This window comes from Lepisosteus platostomus, chromosome 7 (genome assembly GCF_059453375.1).
Source record: "Lepisosteus platostomus isolate fLepPlt1 chromosome 7, fLepPlt1.hap1, whole genome shotgun sequence".
NCBI lineage: Eukaryota > Metazoa > Chordata > Actinopteri > Semionotiformes > Lepisosteidae > Lepisosteus > Lepisosteus platostomus.
In genome coordinates this window covers 7,574,781-7,601,837 of record NC_142617.1, presented here as the reverse complement: position 1 = coordinate 7,601,837, position 27,057 = coordinate 7,574,781, and the positions used below count along the sequence as shown (strand labels likewise).

Below are 27,057 nucleotides of genomic sequence, written 5' to 3'. Positions count from 1 at the left end.
CAGAATTCTGGAAAGCCTCCTCCTGCTGTGATAAAGCTGGGATCTCTCCTGAGAATTTACACTGTTCTCAAATATACCTCCAGGCTCTTCCCTTTAACCTGAGGCTCCGTCTATCATTTTTTATAATTGTTGTGTTTTGCTCCTGGTACATAATCGATCAGTAGAATTATGATAATAGTAAACAGGCACAACCAATGCTAGAGTATAACATGTAACACATTCAACTTGTTTTATGCAACTGTTTCTGAACTTTTAAAATACAGGAACACAATGGCTTAACATTCTTTCCCTGAATGTTTCTTTGGAACAGTTAAAATTACAAAGTGCTGAGAATATAATACTGACCATTGAATAAAGATTATTTTAATATGAACACCTACAGTAGGTCTTTTTATCTTTCATATCTGACAACTAGCATATACTAAATAAAATGAAAATGATCATTCTTACCAACTCAGACATGATGATATAACATGCAACATTTCCAAAAATATAAAACACATTAAAAACAAACCATATTATGTATTAATGTACACTATGTATTATGTACAGTACAACCATAAGAACCCATGTATTTAATAAGATGTCTCCATTTTGAAATATGTCAGATTTATACAAGTACTTAGTTCAACTCAAAGTGAGTTCACCAGTGGCATTGCTTAGATACATGAATTACAGTTTTGTACATATAAAGTAAGATCTTACTTCCTGTTTCATGCAGTTTTCAGAGCTCTTCGATAGACACTGCCTAATTGAAATTAAATTCATTCTGGAATTAAAATCCATATACAATAGCCATTCATGCTTTAAGAAAATTACTATTTTACTCAATGTTGCCAAAACACAGAAATATTGCACAAAAATGAGTATCTGTCATTCTACAATATAAGCGCATGGCCTGAACCTAATTAGTGAGAGCAAATGGCTGTCAAAGAAAGTCATTATTTTCTGATTTCTGCCTCAGCAGCTGCCTGAAGTTTCTGACAAGTTCTTTGACATGACATTTCCAATGCAACAGTTACAACAGGGTTAATCCCTCTTTACAATTCAAAAGATCTCGATGCAGCCAAGCAATGACAGTGGAATCGAGGAACTTAAATGGAAAAGAAAAAAACGATGACATTAAACAAGACAATACCCCTTTAAGATGAAAAGACATAATGCCAAATAAAGACACAAATTACATCCATTAGTAATTTACTAGCATATTCTGCAATGAGGTGATGTAGAATATGCAGCAATACTGCTCTAATGTACAGGGATACACATTCTCTCTCATTCTCTATCTCTCTCTGTACTCTTACCTTGGTTGTGACAATACAAAGACAGTCCATTCTGGAGAATATCTTAACCTCTGCACGTATTCATCACCATTAAATTAGCAAGATAAAAAAAGGGAGAAGAATTAGCCGCAAGAACAGAAATGCACACAGACTGCTATTCGAAATGGGCCCCTTCTGAGTAACTGTAGTCCTCCTCCACAGTGCTAAAGGCAATCATGTTTCTAACACGATCTTAAAGCCCACCAGACATCATCCAGTGCAAACTTCTATTTGCTTCGTCAGGCTTTGAGCCACACAGTTGCCTGGTTAGTTCCTTTGATAAGAAAACATTCCTTTTTCGTCAGCCGATGATTGAAAACATAAAGGAGAGCAAGAAAAGCAGATATTAAAGGCAAAACCAGTGGCTGAAGTAGAAAGAATCAGATTTCCAAACCTGGCCTCAATATCAAGATCCTGGTTTTTCTGTTTCAAAAATATCCAAGTTCCTTTTGCCAACTTTTTTTTCCCCTCTTAAACTGAGTTAGCTTCAGAACTGAACCATCTATTAAAGTGCTGTCTCAGCCCTGCAAAAACAATCACTTTCCTGTAGAGAGTCTATTTATTAGAAACACGAGTCCTCCAAATATAACACAGGGAGAGCATGACTGAAACAGCAAGATATGCTGTAGGCAAACCATTTTTATGTGAAATCAGCCTTAGCATGGCACTGGATTAAATATGTAGTATCCCCTTAAAAAGCTCTGTTCCTACAGAGACAAAAAAAAACCTGCTTGTCTCCTGTCAACCAGCAAAAACGCTAGTGAGCACAAATTACCATAAGCATGGACTAGCCTAAGTAATGTTGCATTTTTCGGTTTTACTGGGATAGTCTTAATGAGTTTCACTCTCTGTGCATATAGATATGTCATCAGGCTTTGTCCGACTCGATCTCCTCCCCCCCACAACCCCTGAAGCTATTACATTTGGGAAAAAACAGAAAGGAGTTTAATGATATTTTTTATTATCATTTTAAGCATTTAGTTTCAACTCTTACTTCAGTTATTTACTGGATGGCGTACAAAGGATCTGTTATATGTGAAAAATAATATAGGTATGCCTGAACTAAATGGAAAAGGATAGTAAAAGAAACAAGGAAAAAAATTATTTCATTTACAACTACACCTATAATAATTTCGCTTTAACTTTCTAAAATACTGGCTTTCTTTTGATAGAGTTACAAATACATTATCTGAAAGTTATCCTTTTATTCAACACTCAGCTTTAACTATCAACTTAAACCGGAAATAAATAAAACTGAAATCAATTTACAGAACTTTTTTTTTTTAATGGGGGTGAATCCACTAAAGATTTTAAGTCAAAGAATTACTTTATATTTTTACATGTGGACGGAAGTGAACTCCCAACTCACTAAGAAATAAGCTGTTATTATTTTAATTCAATTTAAATTCAGCAAAGGGGCAGGTGTAAAACACAGTGACTCCAGGAAATGGTGTCTTGGACAATTGCTTCCTTTAATATTAATGAAAAGTTTATGTCTCCAAACCCCCTACCTTTTTTGCAGTGAAGCTGGCGCAGAGCTTGACTCTGATGCTTTTGATGTGAATCATACTGAAGTGAGATAAATTGTTTTCTGCCCACCTATTCCACACACTTCCCATTCAAAAAACACAGAACAAGAGAGTGAGAGAGCAGCAAAAAAAAAAAACAACCAACAGCAAAAAAGGAAAAAAAATGAGGAGAGATCAAGAGAATCCTGTCTGTTCAGAGTAAGGAAATCAATGCTGCCTATTCACTGTACAAAAACACACTGCCAACTGGGTTGTTGACAAGAACAAGAGGCATTGTCAGGCACTCACGTTACAGTGCACCTTTTCAATGCACTTGGCAATACAATCCTCGGACACAGCAAGACTAAAGAGGCTAGTCCCTCTGTCTCTTTAACTCTCTCTCTCTATTATACTGCTGTTAAAAACACACCGCCAATAACAAAGGGACCGTTAAAAATCATTCAACTCTCATGAATAATTCATAAGCCAGCCCAACCCCCCCCCATCCCCTCCCACATTCTCCCTCCACGAAAGGTGTTGTGCTGAGTACCAAATACACAACTGACTCTCTAACTGACAAGTCATTACTTCATACGAAATGAGGTCACTGCCACCAGAGTGAAAAATCTATAAACAGTCAAAGACTTGACTAGGGAGCAACAGTTTACAGAAAGAGTAGGGCAAGTCTCTGAAATTACCGATCCAGGCAGAAACACAATTTGAGTAGGAAGTCAATCACAGAAGTACTGATCTGTTTCCTAAGGACCTCCGATAGTACCATACATGTATATCAGTCATTCACTTGAAGGAAATGCAATAACTGAAAGGAGCACCCAAAGTTTTTTTTTTACTTTTTAACATTTTTAAAAATGTGAGTGTTTAATCAATAACATTCAGTTTCCATTTCAATTATAAGTAGTTCTGCCAGCCAAAAGAGATTATCAGCGTTTTTAGAGCCAGCTAAATAAAATGCAGATAAAATTCTCATTTGTTCTCTATAGGCTGTGCTGTCATAGTCAGTTCTTTCTCAGGACACATTAGCGTTAAACATCAGTGTCATATTAATCATTATTTTTCATCTCTGATCAAGTATTTATTGAGATGAGACAAATAGTTTTTTCATGGCTTCAGAATATATAGTAAATCAAATAAATTACTCCATTGATCATGTAGATTAAAAACGTCCATTTATTATGAAAAATATGTTATTAGCAAATTACGGAGAAGTTCTTTACGTGGTGGGACAGCATCCTTCAGAAGACACCTGTCCTTTGCCAGCACATACCCTCTCAAGCACACAGGGACAATCCGGAGACTCCAGATAATCTCCAGAATATGCAGACTCCACAAGAGAATGCCAGCCCACTCTGGAATTGAACCCAGGGCCAAAGAGCTGTGAGGAAGCACTGCTACCACCATGTCACTGTGCTGCCTTTGGGTGTGATTCTTTTATGGTAACTATAACCTGATTTTGTAGTTTATTTAAAAAAGACTAAAGAACTCAAATGGAAACCTACACTTATCTTGTTTTCAGATTACCGACTGACAGGGGATTGTAAAATACTTTCTGAAAGGGATTTAGTCTTATTTATACAGTATTCTCAACGGTTCACAAAGGTATGTTGAAATCCTTCAGTGACTGAGACTTTTCAGTACAGTATGTTTTTTTAAACAAATAAACAAATGCATTTTATATTGAACTCACTGAATGGCAAGTCTAAAACAAGCCCAGATGGATGTACTGCATAAACACAGTCAAAATCATACAGATACAAATGTCCAGGAGGAAATAAAATATTCGAAGACTCAACATTTTTATATGAAACTGATTTTGTGAGTTTAGTCACTTTAGATGTTGATCCCTTTTATCCAAATTTCCCTTTTTTAACAGCTGATTCTCATGTTATAACATGAAAAATATCTAATCCGAATGGTACTGATAAACACATCATTCATGCATACGACAATTCATTTGAAAAGGTCAGAAAAAATAACCAACAAATTCCTACAGTTCGAGAGAAACAAGTATATTCAGTTCTAAAGTAGTAAAACACTTACAGTCACTATCTTCAAGTAACTGAGCTTGTTCTAGTAACAAAGAAACTCAGTGACTTGAAGACTATAATACCAGCATACCTATAGCACATAACTATTTAAAATACAGTACATATGAAAGGTACTTTGCATTACAAGGTCAAGTGTTTGACAACAGAGGTAAGCACATATAACGAAGAAGCAATTGGAGAGCACATCGGATGTAAGCAGAAGTGAACAGCAAGGATTTACTCTTAACCGTTGAGCTATCCGTTATGGGGCCTTATCTATACCATTGAATTTCACCTCTATATTTATTAAACTTTACCTTCTGCCTGAAGAAAGGGTGGTCTTCTGCCCGAATTTCTTCACAGAAAAGCACGCTTATAACTGCTTTCATTGGTGGACATGTCATGGCCTCAGCAAAAATTTGCTTGTGTGTAGAGATTCAGGAAGTGGCTAATCTTTTCTACAGATGGAGCCTAAGCAGATTTATAATGATCACATTATGTAGTGAAAACACCTGAACGTGTTTTGCAACTTACACGTTTGTTTTCAGTTAACAAACAAGGTCAGAATATAAACCAAATAAGCTTAAAAGTAAACAGAGAAGAATAAATGAGGAAGCCCATTTCTTTTATTATTTTCTTTACAATTTCTCAGCTGAACTAAGTATGCCTTTAGCTCATTGTTGTGCTGACAGAAACCATCAGACTCAGAAGGTGTTGAATACTAAAAATAAGCACTGTATCTATAGCCATATTATATTTACAACCAATGAGCAAAAACCTTCAGTCAATAGTATGTTTTACTATTAACTACTATTAATCTTTCAAAGTATACGTTCATACATTTATAGTACGCATGCAAAAGTAAATGACAAAATAGAAAGTATTTAACTTGAATCTGAAAACAAATCTTTGTTAAGCTGGGACTTCAAAAAGTAATTAAATCTTACTTTGGAAAAAAAGACAAATTAAGAATCTATTTGCTAATTTATTTGTAACGCAAAAGCAAAAACAAACATGAAGATTAATTAATTAAAAATAATTACATTTGTAAATATCTACCCAGAAAGGCAACCTATTTATTAAACATATATTATAATAATTTACATTTTATAAGAATTACATGTTCTGTTTTATTAATAAGCAATCAGGAAATTTTTCTTAGGAGTTAAGACTGCATTTCTTGAACTTGCAGAAATGCCTAAAACCGATTCTCACATGATTTCTATAATTGGACCAGGCAATTAGGCACCCAGAAGTTCAGTCTAACACAGTGAGATGATGACATTATGATCATGTTCTGCTTTCAGCAGGCATCTTCCTGTTTTCCCTCAGAGTGAGATAAGCTCCTTTCCCACGCTGAACTGTTTGAGCTCTCTTTTGACGTCTCTGTTGATCTATCATGGAGAACTTGGCTTAGATTCTCCAACCAACTCTACCAAAGCAGTGAATAATTATTTAGAATATGTACCCATGTCCCTTTTAAATGTAGTATCCCTCACCTGCACTATAATGAATAACTAGTTCACCAGCAAGGAGCATTTTTAAATCACAGCTAAGAACTGCATGAGAACTGATCAAAAGGTATCCACACTCCCAAATCTCCAAGTATAATCTCTCCAACCTTGGAAGGGAAATATGTCTTTCCTACAAGGTCAAATCATGGAAAAAAGTTCAGACCGAGAAAACCTGAGGTGGAGCAGAGAAGGAGTTATCTGATGCTGTGAATAAATTTTACTTCTATGCTAGGAACGTATAAAACTGAACACACCAGTGACAAAAATAGACCTCTCTCAGCCACAAGGCAGACGGGACATGCTTTCTGTAAACTATGCTGTGATTATTTGTTAAATTGTTCAAATCAATCATAATCTCTATTGATGCTGCTATAACAACCTCTAGAATTTCATGTCAGGCTTCAATTAAAAAATGCTCGTTTTGTCAGGCAAAGAAGGCTTGTATATTTTAGGAATATGTAAATGTGAAGCAAAGTAAATAAAACTTAACAGAAAAAGGTCTGTGTACGAATACTTTGAAATTCTGCTCCTTTCCTATAACATTAGATTCCCAAACTAAACTCTACCCTATCCCAATCCTACCATACAATGTTTCGCCACAGACCATGAATATTATGTAGCTGCAAAGGACATTTCTATCATTTCAAACAAAGCATAAATTATTATGGATCCTAGCTATCATTAAACCAACAATTACACATACCACCTTAATCAGAGGCTCTGTGTTTAAATACCTTGCAAATGTAAATTAATACTTTTCTAAAAGCTTTCTTTACCATTATACCAAGACTACGTGGCAACCCACATTAGTACCAGATTTTCTTCGTTACATCTGAAATATGGAAATATGGCTACAAAAAAATGCGTTAGAGGGACAGGATTTGAAAGTTGTGATCAAAGTTGTGATAATGCGGACACATTTTACATTGTTCATTGCTGTTTTTGGAACTAACAGGATTCAAGATATCCTTTTTGGTTTAATATGCCCTGATATTCAAACGAAACAGTGCCAAGAAAAGGTGCTCATTAATCCAAATTGCAAGTGCAAACGGCACTTGATTGTGTCTCCCTAGTCCTAATTGAATGCATCATTAGCAATTAACATCATCAAACACTGGCACTGTAGATAAAGATCTAAAATATCTACAGAAGAAAAACCAACAGTATGACAAGAAAGGCACAGCACTGCATTGCTGCTAGAAAGGGATTGGCTGCATGTATTAGTTCCTCATTAGTGTTCTCTAACCGAATGTGCCATTCCGTAGCAACTTCTGATGAAGCACACACAGGGTAAAGCCGGAGACAGCAGCCTGTGTGGGCGAGATGTGACAATTACTGGTGCTGCTGCTGCCTTGCAGTCAAAAAAAAAAATCTTCAAAGACTCCAAGTTATATAATGACAACACTCCTAAGTCATCAGTGGCTATCTAATAACAGAGCCAAGTGCCTCTAATACATATAAAACCTGTATCTTCAGTCTAATTTCACATCCTTTATTAATGCAATGGCCTGTACAAACATAGCAGAATGACTACATTTTTCTCATGCTAACCAACCTACTCCCCCATTTTCTTCCTCATATATTCCTTACTTTGGATTTTAGTATCTTTCCCTTTTGGTCCCATCTTTCTCTATTAATCTCACCGATGTACTCACCAAATGCAGTTCAGCATCCCAGAAGACCCTTTTTAAGGTACTACGAACATTGCGATATACCCAAAACATGAGTTTATTCAATTAAATAAAGCACGTGCTTGTACATTTTCCACTACACAGATTTTGTCAACATCTTTTAATGGATGAAAGTTCTTAACTGAACAACGACAAGTCAGTCTCATCAAGTGTACCTCATCACCATCATTACGTAACTGGCTACATATATTGAACTCAAATACCTCTTTTCACATTCACCTCAAGAATCCCTCCTCTGCCTCATCTCTACGTTGCAGCTACACCATGGTTCAATCAGTCTGGATGGGGTCTTGTGGCCAGTAGGATACACATTAACCAAGTGGGTTAAGCCAAACTTTTCTCACCAAGTATTCCAAGCATTTAATTCTCGGATGGTGTGGTCCCTAGTGAACCATGTTGCAGGTGTGAACGGTCAGGTTTGAAGTGTTGCTCATACATAATGGCTGATGAACAACTGGACATTCATCTTTGAAAAAAATTCAGTCTCAGAAATCTAAGGATCTGCTTCCTAGACAGAAAGAACCTCCACTTTTGTGGGACGAAAGATGTAAAGTGAAGATATTAATAAAGGACAGCAAATAATTTCTGTTGGTGATATCATTGTGGCATGCAGCTGGGTGGCACACAGACTCAGGAAAAAAACAAAGGAATTACAAGTTGCCCACTTGTTTCTATAACCTCCCATGCAAAGTGCAGTTTTTTATGATGCAACAAGAACACACACCCTTGAAAGAAACTCCACATTGAAAACAACCTGGCCCCTTTCTAGTTGACAAGAAATAAAATAACCGCTCGGCTACCTGTAAAATGAGTTCAGCCTTTTCCCAAAACAGGCATTTTAAAATACGCTGTGGAACATGCATTTTAACCACCAGTCTGATCATTTTTATAAGATGTTCTAGTTCTTCTCCATGCCTCCAGGCTGCCAATGAACACCGAAAACTTTCTATCTGTGAAATCAGACAGGAGCAGATTTCCAAAATACCCTCTGGCTGCTTCTGGAGTTTTGATGAAAACAGATTCATTTTCTTAATGCGCTGCTGCATTTTGCAAGTATTACCTGTATGTAGCAGATTTTCCATTTCTATTTATGTCATGCCAACAGCGAATGGATTTCCTGAATAATGAAGAAACACGCGTTTCTAAATTCTTTAATTAAGATGGTTGGTTGTTGTAAACGGGTGTTTTGATTTCTGAATAAAAGATTCAGATTATCAACAAAATAAAGCATTTAAATTATTCTTTAAATTCTAGTCTGAGGGCTATAGTCTTACCAATGGTCATACAAGTGGCCAAAAACACAGAAATGCTACAAAAGCCAGGATCTAAACATCTAGCCAAATGTTGTCAGACACTAATATCAAAATAGTAAGTGGTAAACATGCCCAGTGACTATTTACCTCTATAGTGCTGTGTTCACCATGTTCCTCTGCATTTTCCTCTGTTCTAGGCATGTAGCACTCTAAATTGGTCAGATCTCTTGGCTGTGAGTAAACAAATAAATAAAAGCTGTTAGATTATAAGCAACAATACTATTCTGAAAATTATTTTTAAATCAACCCATTGAATATGCAATGTAAAACCTTGTGGAATGTTTACTTATTCATTCATGCCCATGGATTCCATTTACCCATTCACACCTTGGATAAAGGCAACAGACTAACAATTAACATTTCAGGATACAATTTTTTCTCCCCAAACACACTTTCAGTCAACATATTGATAATGATTCGTTTTCTCAAATCTTAAGTGAAAGTTCACAAAATTAAATTAAAAAAAAAGTGAAAAGCACAGATTGTTGAGTGTATAAAACGGTTGAAACAGTGTGCGTTGTCCGCATTCTCGTTTCCTTTGAGAAACATCAGTGCATGGGCCATTGATAAAGCATGCAGTGTACAGAACAAAAGGAAACAATACAATAAGGATATTCAATTATTTTTCCTTTCTAATGTTACACTGGTACAAAAGTTGGGCATGCCAGAAAAGAGCATGCTGACATATCATTATTTTTATATACCACTTATCAACTTTCTGAACTTGCCTCTGACTATTATAATTTTCCAGAAGAGTTAAGATAAGACTTTTTTCTCAACAAACTGTATTTGATAAATGATACACCAAGCTCCTCACTAAACCTAACTGCACCTGGTATACCGTTAAGACACACTTGATTTTTAAAGATGAGGTTTGCACTAAATCATGGTGGCATATAAATAAAACATTTGTGTTTTGAATCTAGACATATATTTCAATTTAAAATTTGAAGAAAAAAAAACAATAAATCACAGCTGAAATACTGTATGTTGCAAAACACGTTGGAAAAACCTTCAGGGAAATGACAGACCAAAAATTATATTAACTACAAATAAATCCAGAATATACTAAATAAAATTATGAATTGGCTTTTTATTGCAGCCTCTCTGTTAACCTCTGGCAAAAACATTAAAAAGATGTAACAAAAGGTTTTAGCACATCATAATTTAAGAGTCCAGGCAATGTTTTTGGAAAATTCTTCATTACCCTGCCCCAACCATTACAGTAGCACAATTTATTTTTCACTTGTCTTCTTGTGATTTTGTATCGTTGTAATATCTTAATAATGTGTATAACAATTCCCCCAAATAAAATCAAATGTTTTTTTTTTCTAAAACATACAACAAATCTTAAGTGTCTGTAACACTGAATCAACACTATGTCTAAATATAGAAATCAATTAACATTTTTCACGTTTAGCTGAACTGGCTAGTCTTTTCCAGCTCCAGCTACAGTACATACAGTACGACCACATTCATTCTGAGTGCTCACATCTGCATGGTAAGTTGAAGCAGGAAGTGTCAGTTAAAGGTCACAAGATTAAGCAAATACAATAAAGGGATTTTACCAATTAGCAAAGACAGATGAATTGGAAGAAACATTTGTGCAGTATTTTATAGCTTACACAGTATACTGTATTAGTCAGTAACCTTTATAATGGCTCTTCCCTTCATAAGAGAGATGTGTCAGAAGACAACATGAATAAAACATTTTTTACAACAATTATTTTGCAGGTCTCTCTGGCAAACGTTATTTGCTATTAAATTATTCAAATTAAAATCAGGAAGCCTGATAAATAATTTGTCGATGGATTTCCAATGCACCTCGTATAATGTATTTCTACACAACATACATCTATTCACAGACACACAGGACCTGGGATGCACATGTTGGCCAGACCACACATCTCAGCTAGAATAGAAAAATGCAAGTAGCAACAGGACATCAATATCTCACCTTGTAAACAGCTTGCTAAAACATTTGTCTAACTTAACCAAGTTAAAATCCTCCAGCAACGTTTGGAAAAGTGTCTACATTTTGTGTGATGTAGGCTGTACTTACTTATAGTAAAGGAACAAGTAATAGGTTTATTACATGCTGAAAAGAGAAGAAAGGAAACACAACATATCTGCTGTGGAGCCTTCTTTGGGTGTGAGGGTACTTATTGTACAATTTGTGGTGTGCATGTTTGAATTTTATATATTCCTGCTGACAGAAATATTATTAAAAACAAAAGGTTAAAGTAGTTTTTATTGTCACTGTTCATCCCGGCAATGAACTTTAAGGCTTCACTAGGGGAATAGTCTCATCGCTGAGCGAATAATACACTAAGATCCAGCTCTGTGAATGTAAGCCAAATTCAGCTGATATTAAACACCAGGATGGGTGACCCCTTTCAAGTCTCCTGATCCCTCAGCCCTACAGGCGCATATTCTGTATTGCTGAGATAGTGGATTCTATTGCAACCACAGTGTACAAGAGGTGACCACATACATGGAAGCAATCTCATCAATCCATCATCATTATTATTAATTCATTTGCTGTTGTTTTTACCCAAAGTGACTTTCAGTTGTACCCATATATCCTGCAGGGAATTGTATTGAAGCGATCAAAGTACCTAACAGGGATATACAATCAAAGAACGTACACCACCCAGGATTTGCACCCACAATCTTCAAGGTATGAATACAAAGTCTTAACCACAGCTCCACACTACCACCCAAGTATGCATCTATCAAATGCCAGAGTGAGGCTACACCTGCACATTGCATTGTACTGTGACGCATGATTCATTCAAGGCCTATTTACCTACAGTAGTTAAACAGATGAAAGTCAGAACTGATTGTATTCAAAGCTGAATAGTGTGTGAATGCCTGCTTTGTTGTGGCATCCAGGTGAATCTGACAACCTGTCTTCACCATGAAGCCATCATTCAAAAAACTATTTTATGCTGTTGCCGAATTTCGTTAACATACAGTATTCAAAATAATGATTGAATCAAAGGAAAATCTGGATATATGAGCAAATTATGCATTACTGATTAATAGCTTTTGTGTACAAATGAAATATGGCCTAATATGGTATTTTATTCAAATGCTACCATGTCATTTGTATGAGGCATGAGAATGTGGCAAACTTTTGAAAAGTTTCAAACAAGCAATAAGCCTTTTCTGATGTGTTACCTGACATTGACATTGTAGAATGTCAGTATAATACTGTATTACACAACAAGTCATTTTTACACAAAATCTATGAAGTCATGATTCATAATTTGCATCATACACACACATTTTTCTGTTTTCATAATTATTTTGAAAAACGTATATATATTTTGGTGTGGTAGGTGCTGTATTAGTGTGTGTCTATGGACCGCAAAAAATGACGGCAGATGCATACAGTACATTTGAAAGAATCAATTTTTATAAAAAACGAAATATCACAAGACTAGCGAGGACACCTCCACGCAAAACCTAATATAAAAAATAAGCACTGTCATAATACAAATATTAAATATGTAATTGAAAACAACAACATTGGATATCTATGTGATTAATCAGTCCTGACCCCTGCTGGCTTTAGGGTGAAACCAAAGGGTTTCAGTGGGATTGTCAAAATAAAATGGGCTTGCTATCCATATGGATGTAATTTGTCAAATTCAAAAACTGAACTGTGGGGTCAGTTCCCTGCACTCTATTCTTCTGCAAAAATGTGTTACTAATTTGTATTTTCTCTCAAGTGACAGAGACATGAACAGTTAGACAACTTAATAGAACAAGACCTACAAGTACTTGGTTCATGCTTATTTCTTGCCTATTTTTCATTTTAATGATTTTTTTCTTAAATAAATGCTAATATTAAGTTGCCAGCAAATGCCTGATTAATGAATTACCTCCCCCAAGTGGAGTGCAGAATTATGTGATTAAAAAGACTGAGCGGGCAACAGGCAGCAGTCAGAAACAGATGTTGACAGAGGAGAAATCTATGTTTTTAGGTACTTTGGCACATTAACAAGTTACTGGTACGGCCTTCTGTAATGCTTAAAATATTTTATACCTGTATTTAGTTCCACATATACAAAGGCAAAATCATCACTGATGTATACTGCCCTAAGCAAAACCAAAAAGAAAAAACAAATACCCCAGCTGGCACTGATCAGAAATATAAAAATATTCTATCTGACAAGATACTATATACAGTACACTACCTAGAGAAAGACAAAAATATGAACTTCTTGATGCTCAACATCTTGATACCTATGCTTAAATATTGTATTGCAATTATAATACAGTGAATCCAAAATAACTTACATCTTTATTACTGTGAAAGCCATGAATGTCTGGCAAAAATATTGCAGTTGCACAATTGTTAAAGATTGGCTAAACTTGTAATTATTGTTCTCAGCTAAATCAGACACCAAATATAGGTAACAAAATCGCAAACAGCTGATCTGTGTTTCATAATGTTTTGTTTCCTTTTAGTATGGAAATAAATTCTAATCAAAATAAATTTAATTGAATACAGATTCAGAATGTATATTAGCATACTGTAAGTGAAACGTGCTGCAGAAATGGTAGTTCGTACCCCAGAGACCTAAGCACCAGATGCACAATATAATATCCCTCCTCACAACCCAGAGAACGGTAGCATACATTGTTTTTACAGAAGTAGTTTCCCCCTAGTGGAAAGATATAGATTTGTGTTTTTACTTAATAACTTGACAAACACTGCATAAATAAATACAATCCAGAAACAAATGAACCACATATTAAAAAAACATACTGTAACAATGCAGTGCCTGTAATCACAGGAAAGGAAAGTGTATGGGAAATGGCAGCTTCTGACTTGAAGGAGCCATGCTACATAAGCAACTGACCCTAAATTAATCATACCCAGAAATTTAAGCAAAAGAATGTCGAAAGGATTTCAAAACCCCAAAAGTTTACCAGACATTTTTTTTAAACTTGTCTTTCCATCAGACTGGAAAAGGCAGCATCATCAGCTAAACCTCCTCCTTGAGCGCCAATATCTAGTAGTGGTTTTTCAATCAGATTCATACTCAGTTCATTCTTTAATAGTTCCTAGACTATACAAAACGCATGGAAATGTATAAATCCTGAATGTTTCTTATGATGTACACTATCAAACTGTTTAATATTTTTTTGCTGGGAATATTTGTCTTCACTCCTCTAAAGGGTTTTAATATGTTCTTTAAAAGGCTCTTCAAACCTTTTCTAGAACAAACTTCAATTAATCAACAACATTTCTCTGTTCGAGAGTGTCTGATTTGATTTAACTTTAGAATGACATTTATTCTTATGCAATGCGTAATTAAAAACACAGCTACCTGTTCAATTTTTTTACACTTCCTCATAAATATTTGGTTTACATGAATTAGTAAACAACTTAAATCTCACAAAATGCAGCCAACCAGAGTGAAAGAAAGAAGAGTACTAATACTGTAGTTTTCCGATGTCCTTTACTTAGTTCTTTTAGAGAAATGAAAACGTGGTCTGTTTCCATATTTAGCTAAGGCGCATGCCCTCTGACCTGTTCTAATGCTGCACATTGGTGGTGGTGGAGGGGAGTCCCCATTACCTGTAAAGCGCTTTGAGTGGAGTGTCCAGAAAAGCGCTATATATGTGTAAGCAATTATCATTATTACTATTATTATTATTATTATTATTATTAAAAAAGAATATCGAAGAATAGTTCATACTATTGAGTGTGTAAACTAGATGTTTGTAGTTTGTTAGCATTATAATAATAATAATAATAATAATAATAATAATAATAATAATAATAATAATAATAATTGCTTACACTTATATAGCGCTTTTCTGGACACTCCACTCAAAGCGCTTTACAGGTAATGGGGACTCCCCTCCACCACCACCAATGTGCAGCCCCACCTGGATGATGCACATTGGTTAAAGAACTGTAACAGTTAATTGCAATCACAAGAAAGACAACAGAGCCATGGCAAAATCACATCACTCAGATCTCTTATTTACTGCACGTCTCTAAAACCTAGAACATTCTCACTCCAGACCAGGCTATAGTGATGGACTGTTTGCCTGACCTGGTAGGAATACATAGGAAAACACCTTCAGTAATCTGTTCTCTCACCTCTTGACCTGTGTGTAGATGCTGGAGGACAGTGGCAGGAGCGTTTGTTTGCTCCCACTTGTCAGCCACATGATTGACTTCCTCTATCTTCTGCTCACAGCTCTTGTGAGTGTTAAGCAATGTGACTTCATAGAACTCCTGGATGTCTGTGAAAAAAAAACGTTCTCATGTCAAAGGTATTCATTTTCATTTGCAAATGTCCGCTCAATAGGAAAAATGTCATCTCGGGTTAAAAAATACTGCTCTATATAATCATATCCTTTTAATAAGCTTCAGTTGATAAAAGGGGAAAGAACAGCAAAAGCATGGATAATGCTGGAATCATCTTTTCCAGCACATTCATTTTCCTGGCAAATGATATTGTATTCTGGGACAAAAGCGCTAACAAGAGAAGGCTATTTCATAACCCAAAATGGGCACATACTGATGCTGAGAAACTTCAATAGAAGGGTATTACATTGAAACATTTATTGTCCTACAACTCTAATGAATCAGCTTTCAACATGGCGAGCTGATTTGCCATAAAAACTATATTAAAGATAAAATGTAAATGCCTGAAAGGTTGCTTATAAAGGCATAGACATCTAATTGACCAACCTCTCCATTGAAGTGCGTAACCTCTTATAAAATGGTCTCACTTCACACAAGATGTCACCTCAAACTTTTCAGGAATTTTCACAAAAACAATCTACTTGTATTGTCAATTCATTATTTTTAAAAGAGATATGATTACAGAACGCCTACACATCCTAACAAATGTTTTTAGGAGGTCTACTGTCGCTACATCAGCTTGAGACAACTGTGACTTCCTAGGCCCTTATGCAGTCTTCATTCAGGCCTCACTTTCAGTGCCTGCACTGAACAACTCTGGAACTGTGCAGTATTAGAAAATTTGGTGTATTACCTAGATTTTACCTAGATTTTAAAACTTGTAGTCTATTCAGTTGTTTATTTTAAGAACTACGCACAATGTTTGTACAAGATAAGCAAAATGTATCGAGATGTACTCTAGAATTCACAGTGGAAAGCATTCATAATGCTCTTTTTGTGATATTTAGGCTTCTCTCCTGCACCTGCACAACATACTCTTGCCACCTTCCTCTTAATGTTCAATAAGCATCTGTCAAAATCAGCTCATCCATAGTTAATTTACTTTTGACAGCTTTAAAACCCCAGCAATGCACAAGTAGTTACAGCAGTGGAGGATCATCATTACTATCAGAGCTCGCTAGTGAATTAAAAGCCATATTTGCAGCTTGGAGGTGTGGGCTGTGGGAGGAATTTTATTACAGCAAGGGCTGTGGGCTAAACATTTACGTGGGCACAGGCGGCATATATCTGACTGCGTTCTACTTTCTGCAATCAGAAAATGACCTTTTTGTTTCTGTATTTAACTTTGTGTGGGGATGCTGCTATTTTCTGCCCATCCTCTTTAGAGAACACCGAGATGGGCGCAGGTCAGACAGGCAAAAGTAAGAGTGAAATATTAATGTGACAGCACCCAAAAAAAGCAACACGATCTGCGGTCAAAACTAAACTCGGTTGTTAGGGAACACTTTAGCAAAAATTTCAACAGCTGTCCCACTATAAATAGTATCTTATCTTTATTATCTGAGAGAGGTAAATGTCCATGTATACTGTATATTGTAATTATATAAATAGAAGTCCTTTTATATACAGTGCCTATAGGAATTCTACACTCCCTTTCACACATTTTGTACACAAAACACATATTGTATCGAGCCTGAAATCAAGACGCATTAAATCAGAATTTATTTTACCTTTATTTACACATTTTTAAACACAACGTCCAAATGAAAAACAGATGGTCAATCATTTTGAAAAGCTATTACAAATGAAAACCTAGAATAATAGGTTGGAACACACCCCTGAGCAAGTTCTTGCACCTTTTGCTTGAATTACAGACAAAATTCTGTTTGGATAGGACTGTCCCAAAGTCTCACACATAGACTTGGTTGGCACATTCTGCCTTACATAATTTTCAGGGTGTGTAGACTTTCTATAGGCACTGTGCATATAAACAATAAAAACATACTGTACATTTACTGTACACATATGTAAATACAAATATAAATGGTTTAAAGCCAGTGTAGTGTGGTTAAAAAAAATGATGGTTTTAATTCTTCAGCACCTCACTTTTAAGAATGAGGAAAATTAAGAATTTAAGAATGATTTTTTTATAATTAGGTAAACTATACAGTATGAACTTTATATGTGTTATATACCTATACTGTGCACTGTGTGCATGTGCAGTATATATTTTTGCTATTCATGCTTTCTTACAGGATATTTATAAAATGGAAAGTATACTTGTTAAATGATTCTGAAACAATAACATAGCCTGTACAGCAGTTACCAAAATATGTACCTTCTGCTTAAATGTGTAAATTACAGAATTAACCTGGTATACTGTAGTTATTGTTATGGACACCCACAGTATGTACTATAAGTTTGATACTTTCTTCAAAGGTGATAGTCTCACCTGGGAGTAAATTTCAACATCCCTGCAAGCTCCACAAACTGGTGAGTACTTACTGTAGCACAGGCAAACAGCCGACGTGCCCAGCATCTCAAATGTGTCTGTCTCCAGTCTAAAAACAGAACCTTCCTTCAATGAGCAGACACTACAGTGCCAAAAAATGAGGGGTATCTCAACTTGCTTCCAAAAATTTAGCACTGTTGGCTGCCAATTTATTGGGTAGCTGTGCACATAATCGAGAAAGCAACATTGAAAACATCATTTAAAAATTGATAACTAGAAGTCTGTTTATAACCTACAGTAAATTGTGATTTTTTTCATTGTTAGAAACTGTGTTGAATCACATTTTTCTCAGGCATTACTAGTATGATCACATTGCAATGGTGCTTCAGAAATTTAAAGCAGAAGAATATGTTTTACTAACAAGTTAAAACTTTTTTTACTCTTGATGCACATACACTCTAGATGCCACATTAACTGAGTATCTGCAAAAAACTTCAAAATGTCACATGCTAGTTAAAATACTGTGACAAGACATGTTACATATTGGGATATTGTTACATGTCAACTCATGAAGACTTTTTCTAAACTGACAGACACTACCTAAAAATTGGTAAGAATTTTGTCAATAATGTGCTTATTATTTATTATTATAAAGGTATTTAAAACCATTGCAATTTCCCATTCATGTTATGAACTCCATAGACACTTTCAGCTGTCGCATCTGGTAACCAGCACTTCATTCATAACAGAACTCATCTACTGACTTCACCACTCAATTGTATGAAATTCATTTTTGTCATATTTATAACCCATGAATATATATTGTAGGTCACTCAGTGTTATGGTTTAAAAATAAAAATATAACAATAGACTAGGTGCTGGAGCAGTATCGAACACAGATGTCAAGTGTTCCTTTCTTTAATTGTTACATATGAGTTTACAGAAGTGATCAGAGATGGACAAGCAACAGTCCCTGCAGAATGCATGCTTTCTCAATGCTGATTGTCATATTAAGAGTGGTATTGTCATTTAAGAGATAAGATAAGGGGTGTAATCCCGGCATCCTGGCCAAATTTCCCATTGGCCCTTGCCAATCATGGTCTCCTGATAATCCCCATCTATGAATTGGCTTCATTACTCTGCTCTCCTCCCCTCTGATACTATCAGTGATAGCTGATGTGTGGTGAGCGTTCTGGCGCACTATGGCTGCCGTCGCATCATCCAGGTGTGGCTGCACACTGGTGGTGGTGGAGGGGAGTCCCCATTACCTGTAAAAGCGTTTTGAGTGGAGTGTCCAGAAAAGTGCTATATAAGTGTAAACAATTATTATTATTATAAGATAAGATCACTTTGTTAGCCACATACAATTTCTTGCATTAGGAATTAGTCTTTGTGCGTACCCCAGCTTGCTCTCCATGAGACACACAGACAGATAGAGAAGCTTGGGGTCAGAGCGCAGGGTCAGCCATTGTATAGCACCCCTGGAGCAGCACTCCTCTGCCAGCCATGGGATACGAACCGGCAACCTTCCAGTCACAGGCGCAGATCCTGAGCCACAGAGCCACCACTCCATTTTTAGTTTATCAATTTATCCATTGACTATCCTTTGTGTTCAATTATAATTGTCTGCCATGAACACGAAGGTGACAGTTAAGGCTATTGCAGGACGTGTGCACTGTCTGGCCGTTTGAACAGGTGTTGTCTAAGAAGATATCAGGACATGCAATGCACAATCTGGTCATGGTGAGCACTCTTTGACACTATGCTTTGCATCATGGTTCTGACATCTTTGGGTCTTAAAGTGCTGGGCTGCTTCCCAGATATTATTCCTCCATCTGGTTAGGTCAACAGCCACAATCTCCCAGGAGTTGATATGGAGGTTGCATTTAGCTTTTTACCATTTCTTTAAAACACAAACTTCTGGGATCTATGATTGCCTTGACTACACAGGGAGAAGTGAATCTTCTTTGGGCAACTGGACACAATGGAGCTGATATGAGGAAGATCAGAGAAGAACTTTGACTTGTGTACATCTGTCTTCTTAATTAATATGTAAAATCTACCTCAAACAGCAATTGCGTTATGACTCCAGTTCTTTTAAGTGTCTTCTGTATATTGTCCATATTTCAGCCCTATACAGTAAACACTGTGATGTTAAAAAACATTATGCTAAGCTGAGGAATAGAACTATGTTTATTAACTTTACAAATTCAGAAAATTAGTTTGTTTATTGATTTTTTAAAATCAGAATGAAGCATAAGGGAAAATATTACTATATATCTATATACTGTATATCTATGCAGTATATATTGGTTAAGTATCACTCATAGTCTTAAGTAGGATACTACAATAATGTGAATTAAGGCAATGTAAGAACAACCACTGTTTTTTACCTCTTTATGAGATTTATTTGAAACATTTTCTGACATCTATTGAACCATACCCAAACATAATACGACCTCAAGGACTTTTTTATACCTGCAATTTAATTATCAAGTACCACTTAAGCCACAAAAGTGGAATAAAAGAAACATTGAAGTGGTTCATGAAAATATTGCATCACACCAAGGCTTAAGTAACACCAATTTCTGATTTCAGTAAGGAATGAAGTTCCTACATTTTATTTAGAACCTGAGATTAACAATTCATCTGGGAGTCAATGACTGAATAAACTGTTAATTCATTTCCATAACATAGGCTCAATTCACATATTTCTTATTTGAATCACCAGTCACCGGCCCACCACAGGTTGAAAAGCATTAATGATGTAAATTTCTAACAATCTGGAGGTAATGAAGGGTGAAAATGCTGCTAATCAAAATAAAGACAAAGTGGACCCATTCTGTAATGAAGGGGCTGATATGAAGTATCATTGCAGTAGACTTATACATGTTACACATGTACCGAAAATAAATACTACCATTTCTTAAACTGAAGTAAATGACATACCAATGCAGAATGAGATATGAGCAATCCTTTCTATGAAAATCTGAACAGTTTCAACTTCACAGAGTCTCAGCATGGAGGAAAAGATTATAATATCAAGAAGATGCAGATAATATTGAGAGTCTGAACACATTAAATTAGAACTTTATTAATAAAACGATCAGTATCCTAATCTTCAACCCTCAGTGCATCACATTTGCCCCCTGAACTACGTTCCCAGTAAAACTTATGCACTCCCAAACAATTTTAACATTGCCACAGAAGTATCTTACACTGATTTTGGTCCATAATTAGCAAAACCTGATAGATGGGACAGGCTACATTTCAGTTCATACTCTTTAGATGTTTAAATGGCTGGAGGACACTGTCACATACTTTAAGCTATTTTTCCTGCAGATTTTTTTTTTTATTCCCTGTTTAGTAGTATCAGGAGGAACATTAAGCTCATTTTTCCAAGCTCCAGTACACATAGCATCTTGTACTCTTTATTGAATTCAGTGAAGGACGGAAAAAGTACTGTGGAATTTCAGCCACTATTTTTTCAAGTTCGAGCTAACCAAAACCCATGAATGTGATTTTCTTCTCAACCACATCTGTTTGGCTGAGTTGTGACACTACCTGCTACGCTACCTCGATTACGTCAAGTTACAGCATTGCTTGTATTGCTTGATTTTTATTTATTGGTAAGCACAGCACTTGTGTATGAATTGGTTTTCATGGATTTTGTAAATTGTACAGTATGTTGAATTAAGGAAACCATTCCTGTTTCTTATCAAGCAGACATGGATTTCTGAAACAAAATACTGCACATTTCCTTGGCTATGAATTTGAGTTTGAGTTGGGACTTTTAAACAAAGCAATTCACCTTTCAAAAAGGAAGGCCTTTGTGTTTACAATGAACCTGATAGTGAAGTTGCAATGCATTTTAAACTTAAAAGTTTATTTAAGGGGAGGCAATGAGTATTAAACACAAACTACACTTCTGTACTGCCAGAAACAACTGGAATAACGTCATCCCTGCCAAACAGAAAGCTCTGCAGTCATTAAATCCTTTGTTTAGAAAGTTCTAGTTTATATTTGTGCTAGAGAGTGAGAGGCTTCCAGTACCTCAATAGCTGCCCCTGACACAGTCTCAAAACAACATCATAGCTTCACAACATAAAATTGCCTCATAACAAGTCCCTAAGAAGGAGGACATCATTCAGATATTCAGATTGCCTTTCTCTAGTCTCAGAACAATAGCAATATTAACAGAATCTTATATCACAGTGAGAAGTTAACACAAACATACTGTTTAGATTGGCAGACATTGAGACAAGCAGCAGTTTTTAGTGATGTTGAGGCAGCAGACTTTTGACACTCTCAAACTGAAATAAGCACAGTACAGGCTGTCAGGCGGTGGCTTGAAATATGACAATTTTGTTTTTGAGAGGAGAGAGTACTATCAATGAAATGGTAAACTGTACTTGAAGGTCTTGTTTCATTGAAAAGCAAAGCAAAGGTCTGGCAACAAATCCTGAAAACAAATAAACCAACACCTCAATAATGCAACCACAGTTGTATAAATCAAACACAGAAAAAATAAAATCAGCATGGGTGCTGAGTTCTAATGAATGAAGTCTAAAACGTTTTGATATTTCTTGACAAACTTTTGATTTGAGGGTATTGGAAAGTTGTATTCTCATATGAAAGGTACATTATTATTTTCCTTTTCTGAAACCAAAAATAAACATGGAGGATTCTGCAACTTTGGCAGACAGAAGTTTCACCTACTTCTGCCAAACACTGACTTTGCATCTCTTCCACCTATTTTCAATCTAAATCCTTTTAAGGAAAGACGTTAACAAGAGCTAATGCCACACACTTCACATTTATGCAAATCCTCTGCCACTCTGAGCTTCTAGTACAATAGTTAGGGAACACTGAAATCAGAGCTCTCACAACATCTTTTCATGCTTTGGCTATTTTATTACACCCTGCTCTCCAACATTTAGCAGGCACATTTTACAGCTTGCAGTACACTTTGCAAAACTTCCCCGGATCATCGCATAGTTAAAATGCAAAATGCTATTATTGCACTTACAATGAAGTAAAACTTCCCGGGTCTCCATGGAAATGCTCAGTACAGTCTGTCCCTTGAAGTAAAACGGAATATGAGTGCCAGATGTCTGTGCTACCACCATCTGAACGCGCAGCCTAATCCCCAGGGCAGCCTCCTGTTCTCTCTAACTCAAACAATGACCTTCAACCCTGGGCAACATTCACACGTAACAGCTGAATTCTAATTCAGTTCCGTGCTTACCACCAGGCTTAGTAGTACACATCCAACTTTTTTGCATTTGACAGACTTAGAATGAAACACTGCAGCCAAAATGTAAACACACTCAGTTTTCATAAACTATCTGAATTTAAAGTCACATGAATTCTTACACCTCAGACTGGTGTTTGATACTAGCTGTTGGAGGATTAATCCAAAATTGAAAAAGACTCCCAAGTAGTGGGTCACTTTAAGAGTTACACATCAGTGTGGAATTATAGCATGACTTCAGTAAACTTCCTCAGGCCACTCTGTTACACCACACAGTCTGAAGATCACAGTTTCTGATAACATAAAAGGTTTTCAACAGCTTTGCAGACAGGAATTTTATTTGTTTAACTTCTTCAGCTGATTCATTACACAAACAAATTACAACCATTTAGTTGTTGTGCTATGCATTTACAGCTTCCTGACATAAAAAGTGAACTTTTACATTAAACACGTTCTAAACGTTCATTATGGGGCTTGCCATTTTTGGTTTAAGGCCAGACTAAGATCAACACATTGCTTCCTAACACTAAAAGTTAAATAAAACAAACTACACTAAGCTAGGTTAATATAGAAAATTCAATGTAATTAAAAAACTTTACAGCTGTCAAGAAATATGTCCATTTAAAAGAAGGTTACTAAGTGCTCCTTGCACTGCCTTCCTCTTAGATAGGCCAGTACTTTGCTCCATTTATGTTCCCATCAGTCTTGACCATTTCATACTCCCTGCTGATCAGAAGCAGAGCTATTACAGAATGCTGCCACCACCATACTTGACAGCAGGGATGATGTTGACTATGGTGGGCTTTGTGTCAGTTTTGTTTCAATTTTGTCTTGCCTGACCACAAAACGTTTTGTCAAATGTTTGCAGTATTATTCAGGTGCTTCGTTTACAACAAAGCACCTAAATGTTTTTTTTTCCAAGTCCCTAGAAGACCCCTTGTGGATTGATTAAGATATTGTTGATCTATTTACATTCTTCCCTATCTTAGCCACTGAACTCTGTAACTCTTTCAAAGTCACTGTTTTCTCCTCCCTGCCCATCTACTCAGTTTGAAGGGACAGCCTGATTTAGCCAGAGTCTGAGTGCCTCCCACTTCTTAATGATTCACTTCACCATGCTCCAGGAAACATTTGTTTTGAAAGCTCACTGGTTGAATCTTTGTGTGAAATTCACTGCCTGGCTGAAGGACCTTAAAGAGATACAGTAGATGTAATTATTCTGAAATTATGGCAATGACAATTATTGCACACAGAGACCAACTACTTAATTAACTACTCTAGTGTGGCTAAGGTAATTTTGTGCTCATTAATTAATTTAGGTTCACCACAGCAAATAGTATGAATACTTATACAATTACATTTTTTCAGTTTTTCTTTCATGCTGATTTTTTTTTTATTTTGGTTATTTGGTTTTCCTGTGCAGAGTAGGTTGTATATATAACAAATATTAAAAGCTACATCAAAGTGTCATGACTGCACCTTTAAATTAACAAACTACAAAAATAGTGCACAAATTCTGGCCTGAATGCTTTTGCAAAACACTGTATCCCTTTAGTTTAGTGTAATACTTCTATTACAATTGCAGTGTTTTTTTTAAACAGTCCACACTTTGGTCCCCACTCCCCTGAAATCATGATCAACATATATGGCAGAACTCCTCTTTATTATCAAGGAGACTGCAAATTTAAAAGAATAAGTATTATTTTCAGATTAGTTTTGATTACTTTCAGGATCGTATCTGGAGAAATTAAGAACGATATCAAGCAACAACTTGAGAGCAGCAATAAGGCCTGTAAAATATCTTCATATTTATAGATTCTTACCATACTCGTCTGATTCATCATCTATTTATAATGATAAATGACTGCATGGTGCTTTTCATCCCAATTGATCCCAAAGTGCTTTACATATAAGAGGGATCCCACTGCAGCCCCCAGCACCAATCAATATGTCTGAATTGTTCAGATGAGCACAAGTGGCCCAGCTGGAGGAACAGGTGCAGACTGTGACAGCTGTGATGGAGATGCAATGTGGGAAGTATTGTGATCTCATTAGATTATCAGCATAGAATAGTTGGGGAATCTGACAGGGGTGGAGCAGTCAAACTGGAATAATGGAAGCTTTTGGCATTCCAACAAAACATTCTGCTGCTTCCAGAGACTGTTGCAGCTTCATCTGAAGTGTAAAGCATTTCCTTTTATTATTATTATTATTATTATTATTATTAATAATAATAATAATAATAATAATGCTGATGATGATAATAATAATACATTAATTTTATAGTACCTTCAATGACACACCATCTCAAGTTATAATAAAACAATGAAAAGGCTACACATTATAACAGTAAATTAAACAGGCAGCTACATGAAACTGAAAGCTACAGTATGTGTACAGCAAAAAAGTGATTTTTTATGAAAGAATTTGTAAAAGCCGACCGACTTGCACAATTTGATATGGGTTGGAAGATCATTCCAGTCTTCTGTTGTTCTGCAGCAGCCGAAGAGACAACCAGGTCTCAGTGTTTGGAGCCTTCTATAAGGAACTGAAAAAAGGCCAGAATCCAAATTGTAGACTCTTGACACATGATATCGGATCATACCTCTGAAGAACTCCTAATGTAAGATGAGACTTCCTTCAAGATAATGTTGGCAGATTTAGAATGAAAAAGTACACTGTACTACAGACTATACAGAGCAGTCTGTGCAGTGTATTTCCAAATGAATAACTTCCCTAGAATTTAAAAACGGTCACAGAATTATTTCTATTATAATTGGTTAGATATTGCTTAACCTGTGTAACAAGATTTTCTCTTACTTGTGGAAACTGTGTCCATAATCACAAGTGGAATTCTAGGGAAAAAGTCCTGCATTACACCTAATATAAACTAAACTAAAAAGCAGAAAAAACATAATTTAAAAAGCAGTCTAAGATGGCGCTACAGTATGTGAAAACAGGAATAGACATCATATGGTATGATTTTTTTTAATAATCTCGGCCTGCAGTTCTATATATCATCAATGTTAAGATGCAGGGCTCAGAGTTATGCTGTTATATAAAACAAGAAAACATAAATGGCACTGAACAGCTTACAGTACACTGGATTTTGGCTGATGGAAGACTGTTAGTAATGGAGTTAAAGCCAAAATCTTACTAAAAACGTCTTACTTGCTTATTAAAATTCATGAGCAAGAGATCCACAGTACAGATGGCCACTAAAGGAAGAAAAATGTTCAACATGCCTGAAATAAATATTTTTAATACTGTAAGGTGGGAGGGGAGTAAACAACAGTTAGGCAGGAGATTGAATCCATCCATCAGTCAATCAGTTTTGTTCACAGCCCTATAAAGCATATCATAGGTGCTTATGTGTTGGGTTAGGATTTGCAAATACCTTCACACATTTTGTAAAGTAATTCACAAAAGATGATAAGTTGCAAAGCAAAATACACTACATACAGTAGGTTGCATTGTATTGTTTTGTAATCGTATTTTGGGGCTAAACCTAGTAGCTATGAAGACTTTCTTATGTAGGCTACAGAATTGTGTCTGCCATAATGAAAACTAAATAATTATTCTAGCAAGAATAATTTCACAAGCTAATAAAGAGTTGAAATAGCATGAAAGGGTGGCATAAATACTGAAGTGCCATGTAGGAAATGTATTGAAACTAAATGCATTTGTCTTTCCACATTAATCCAAGCTTATGTTTTGATTGAATCGATTCATTTTTCACTTAACATATTTCACAGTCTTTCTAGATGTGTTTCCAAAATG

General features: G+C 35.8%; 1 protein-coding gene across 23 annotated transcripts in view; it reads right to left on the bottom strand.

The window, feature by feature from the left end:
• Positions 1-27,057, bottom strand: part of dlg2 (discs, large homolog 2 (Drosophila)) — a 277,129-nt gene that overhangs the window by 230,703 nt on the left and 19,369 nt on the right. For 17 of the 23 annotated variants that reach the window (XR_015940025.1, XR_015940024.1, XM_088639000.1 and 14 more), the window contains exons 3-4: positions 15,521-15,666; positions 9,481-9,564 (exon numbers count right to left, since the gene is read on the bottom strand). Coding sequence is in view for 21 of the 23 variants with exons in the window: in XM_088639000.1 (XP_088495126.1) it covers positions 9,481-9,564; positions 15,521-15,666 (230 nt within the window). In the remaining 2 variants the exon portion in view is untranslated. Of the gene's footprint in view, positions 1-1,304; positions 2,044-5,192; positions 5,311-9,480; positions 9,565-15,520; positions 15,667-23,052; positions 23,315-27,057 lie in introns of those variants that run through there. The other 6 variants (XM_088639007.1, XM_088639011.1, XM_088638991.1 and 3 more) reach the window with 5 other exon arrangements.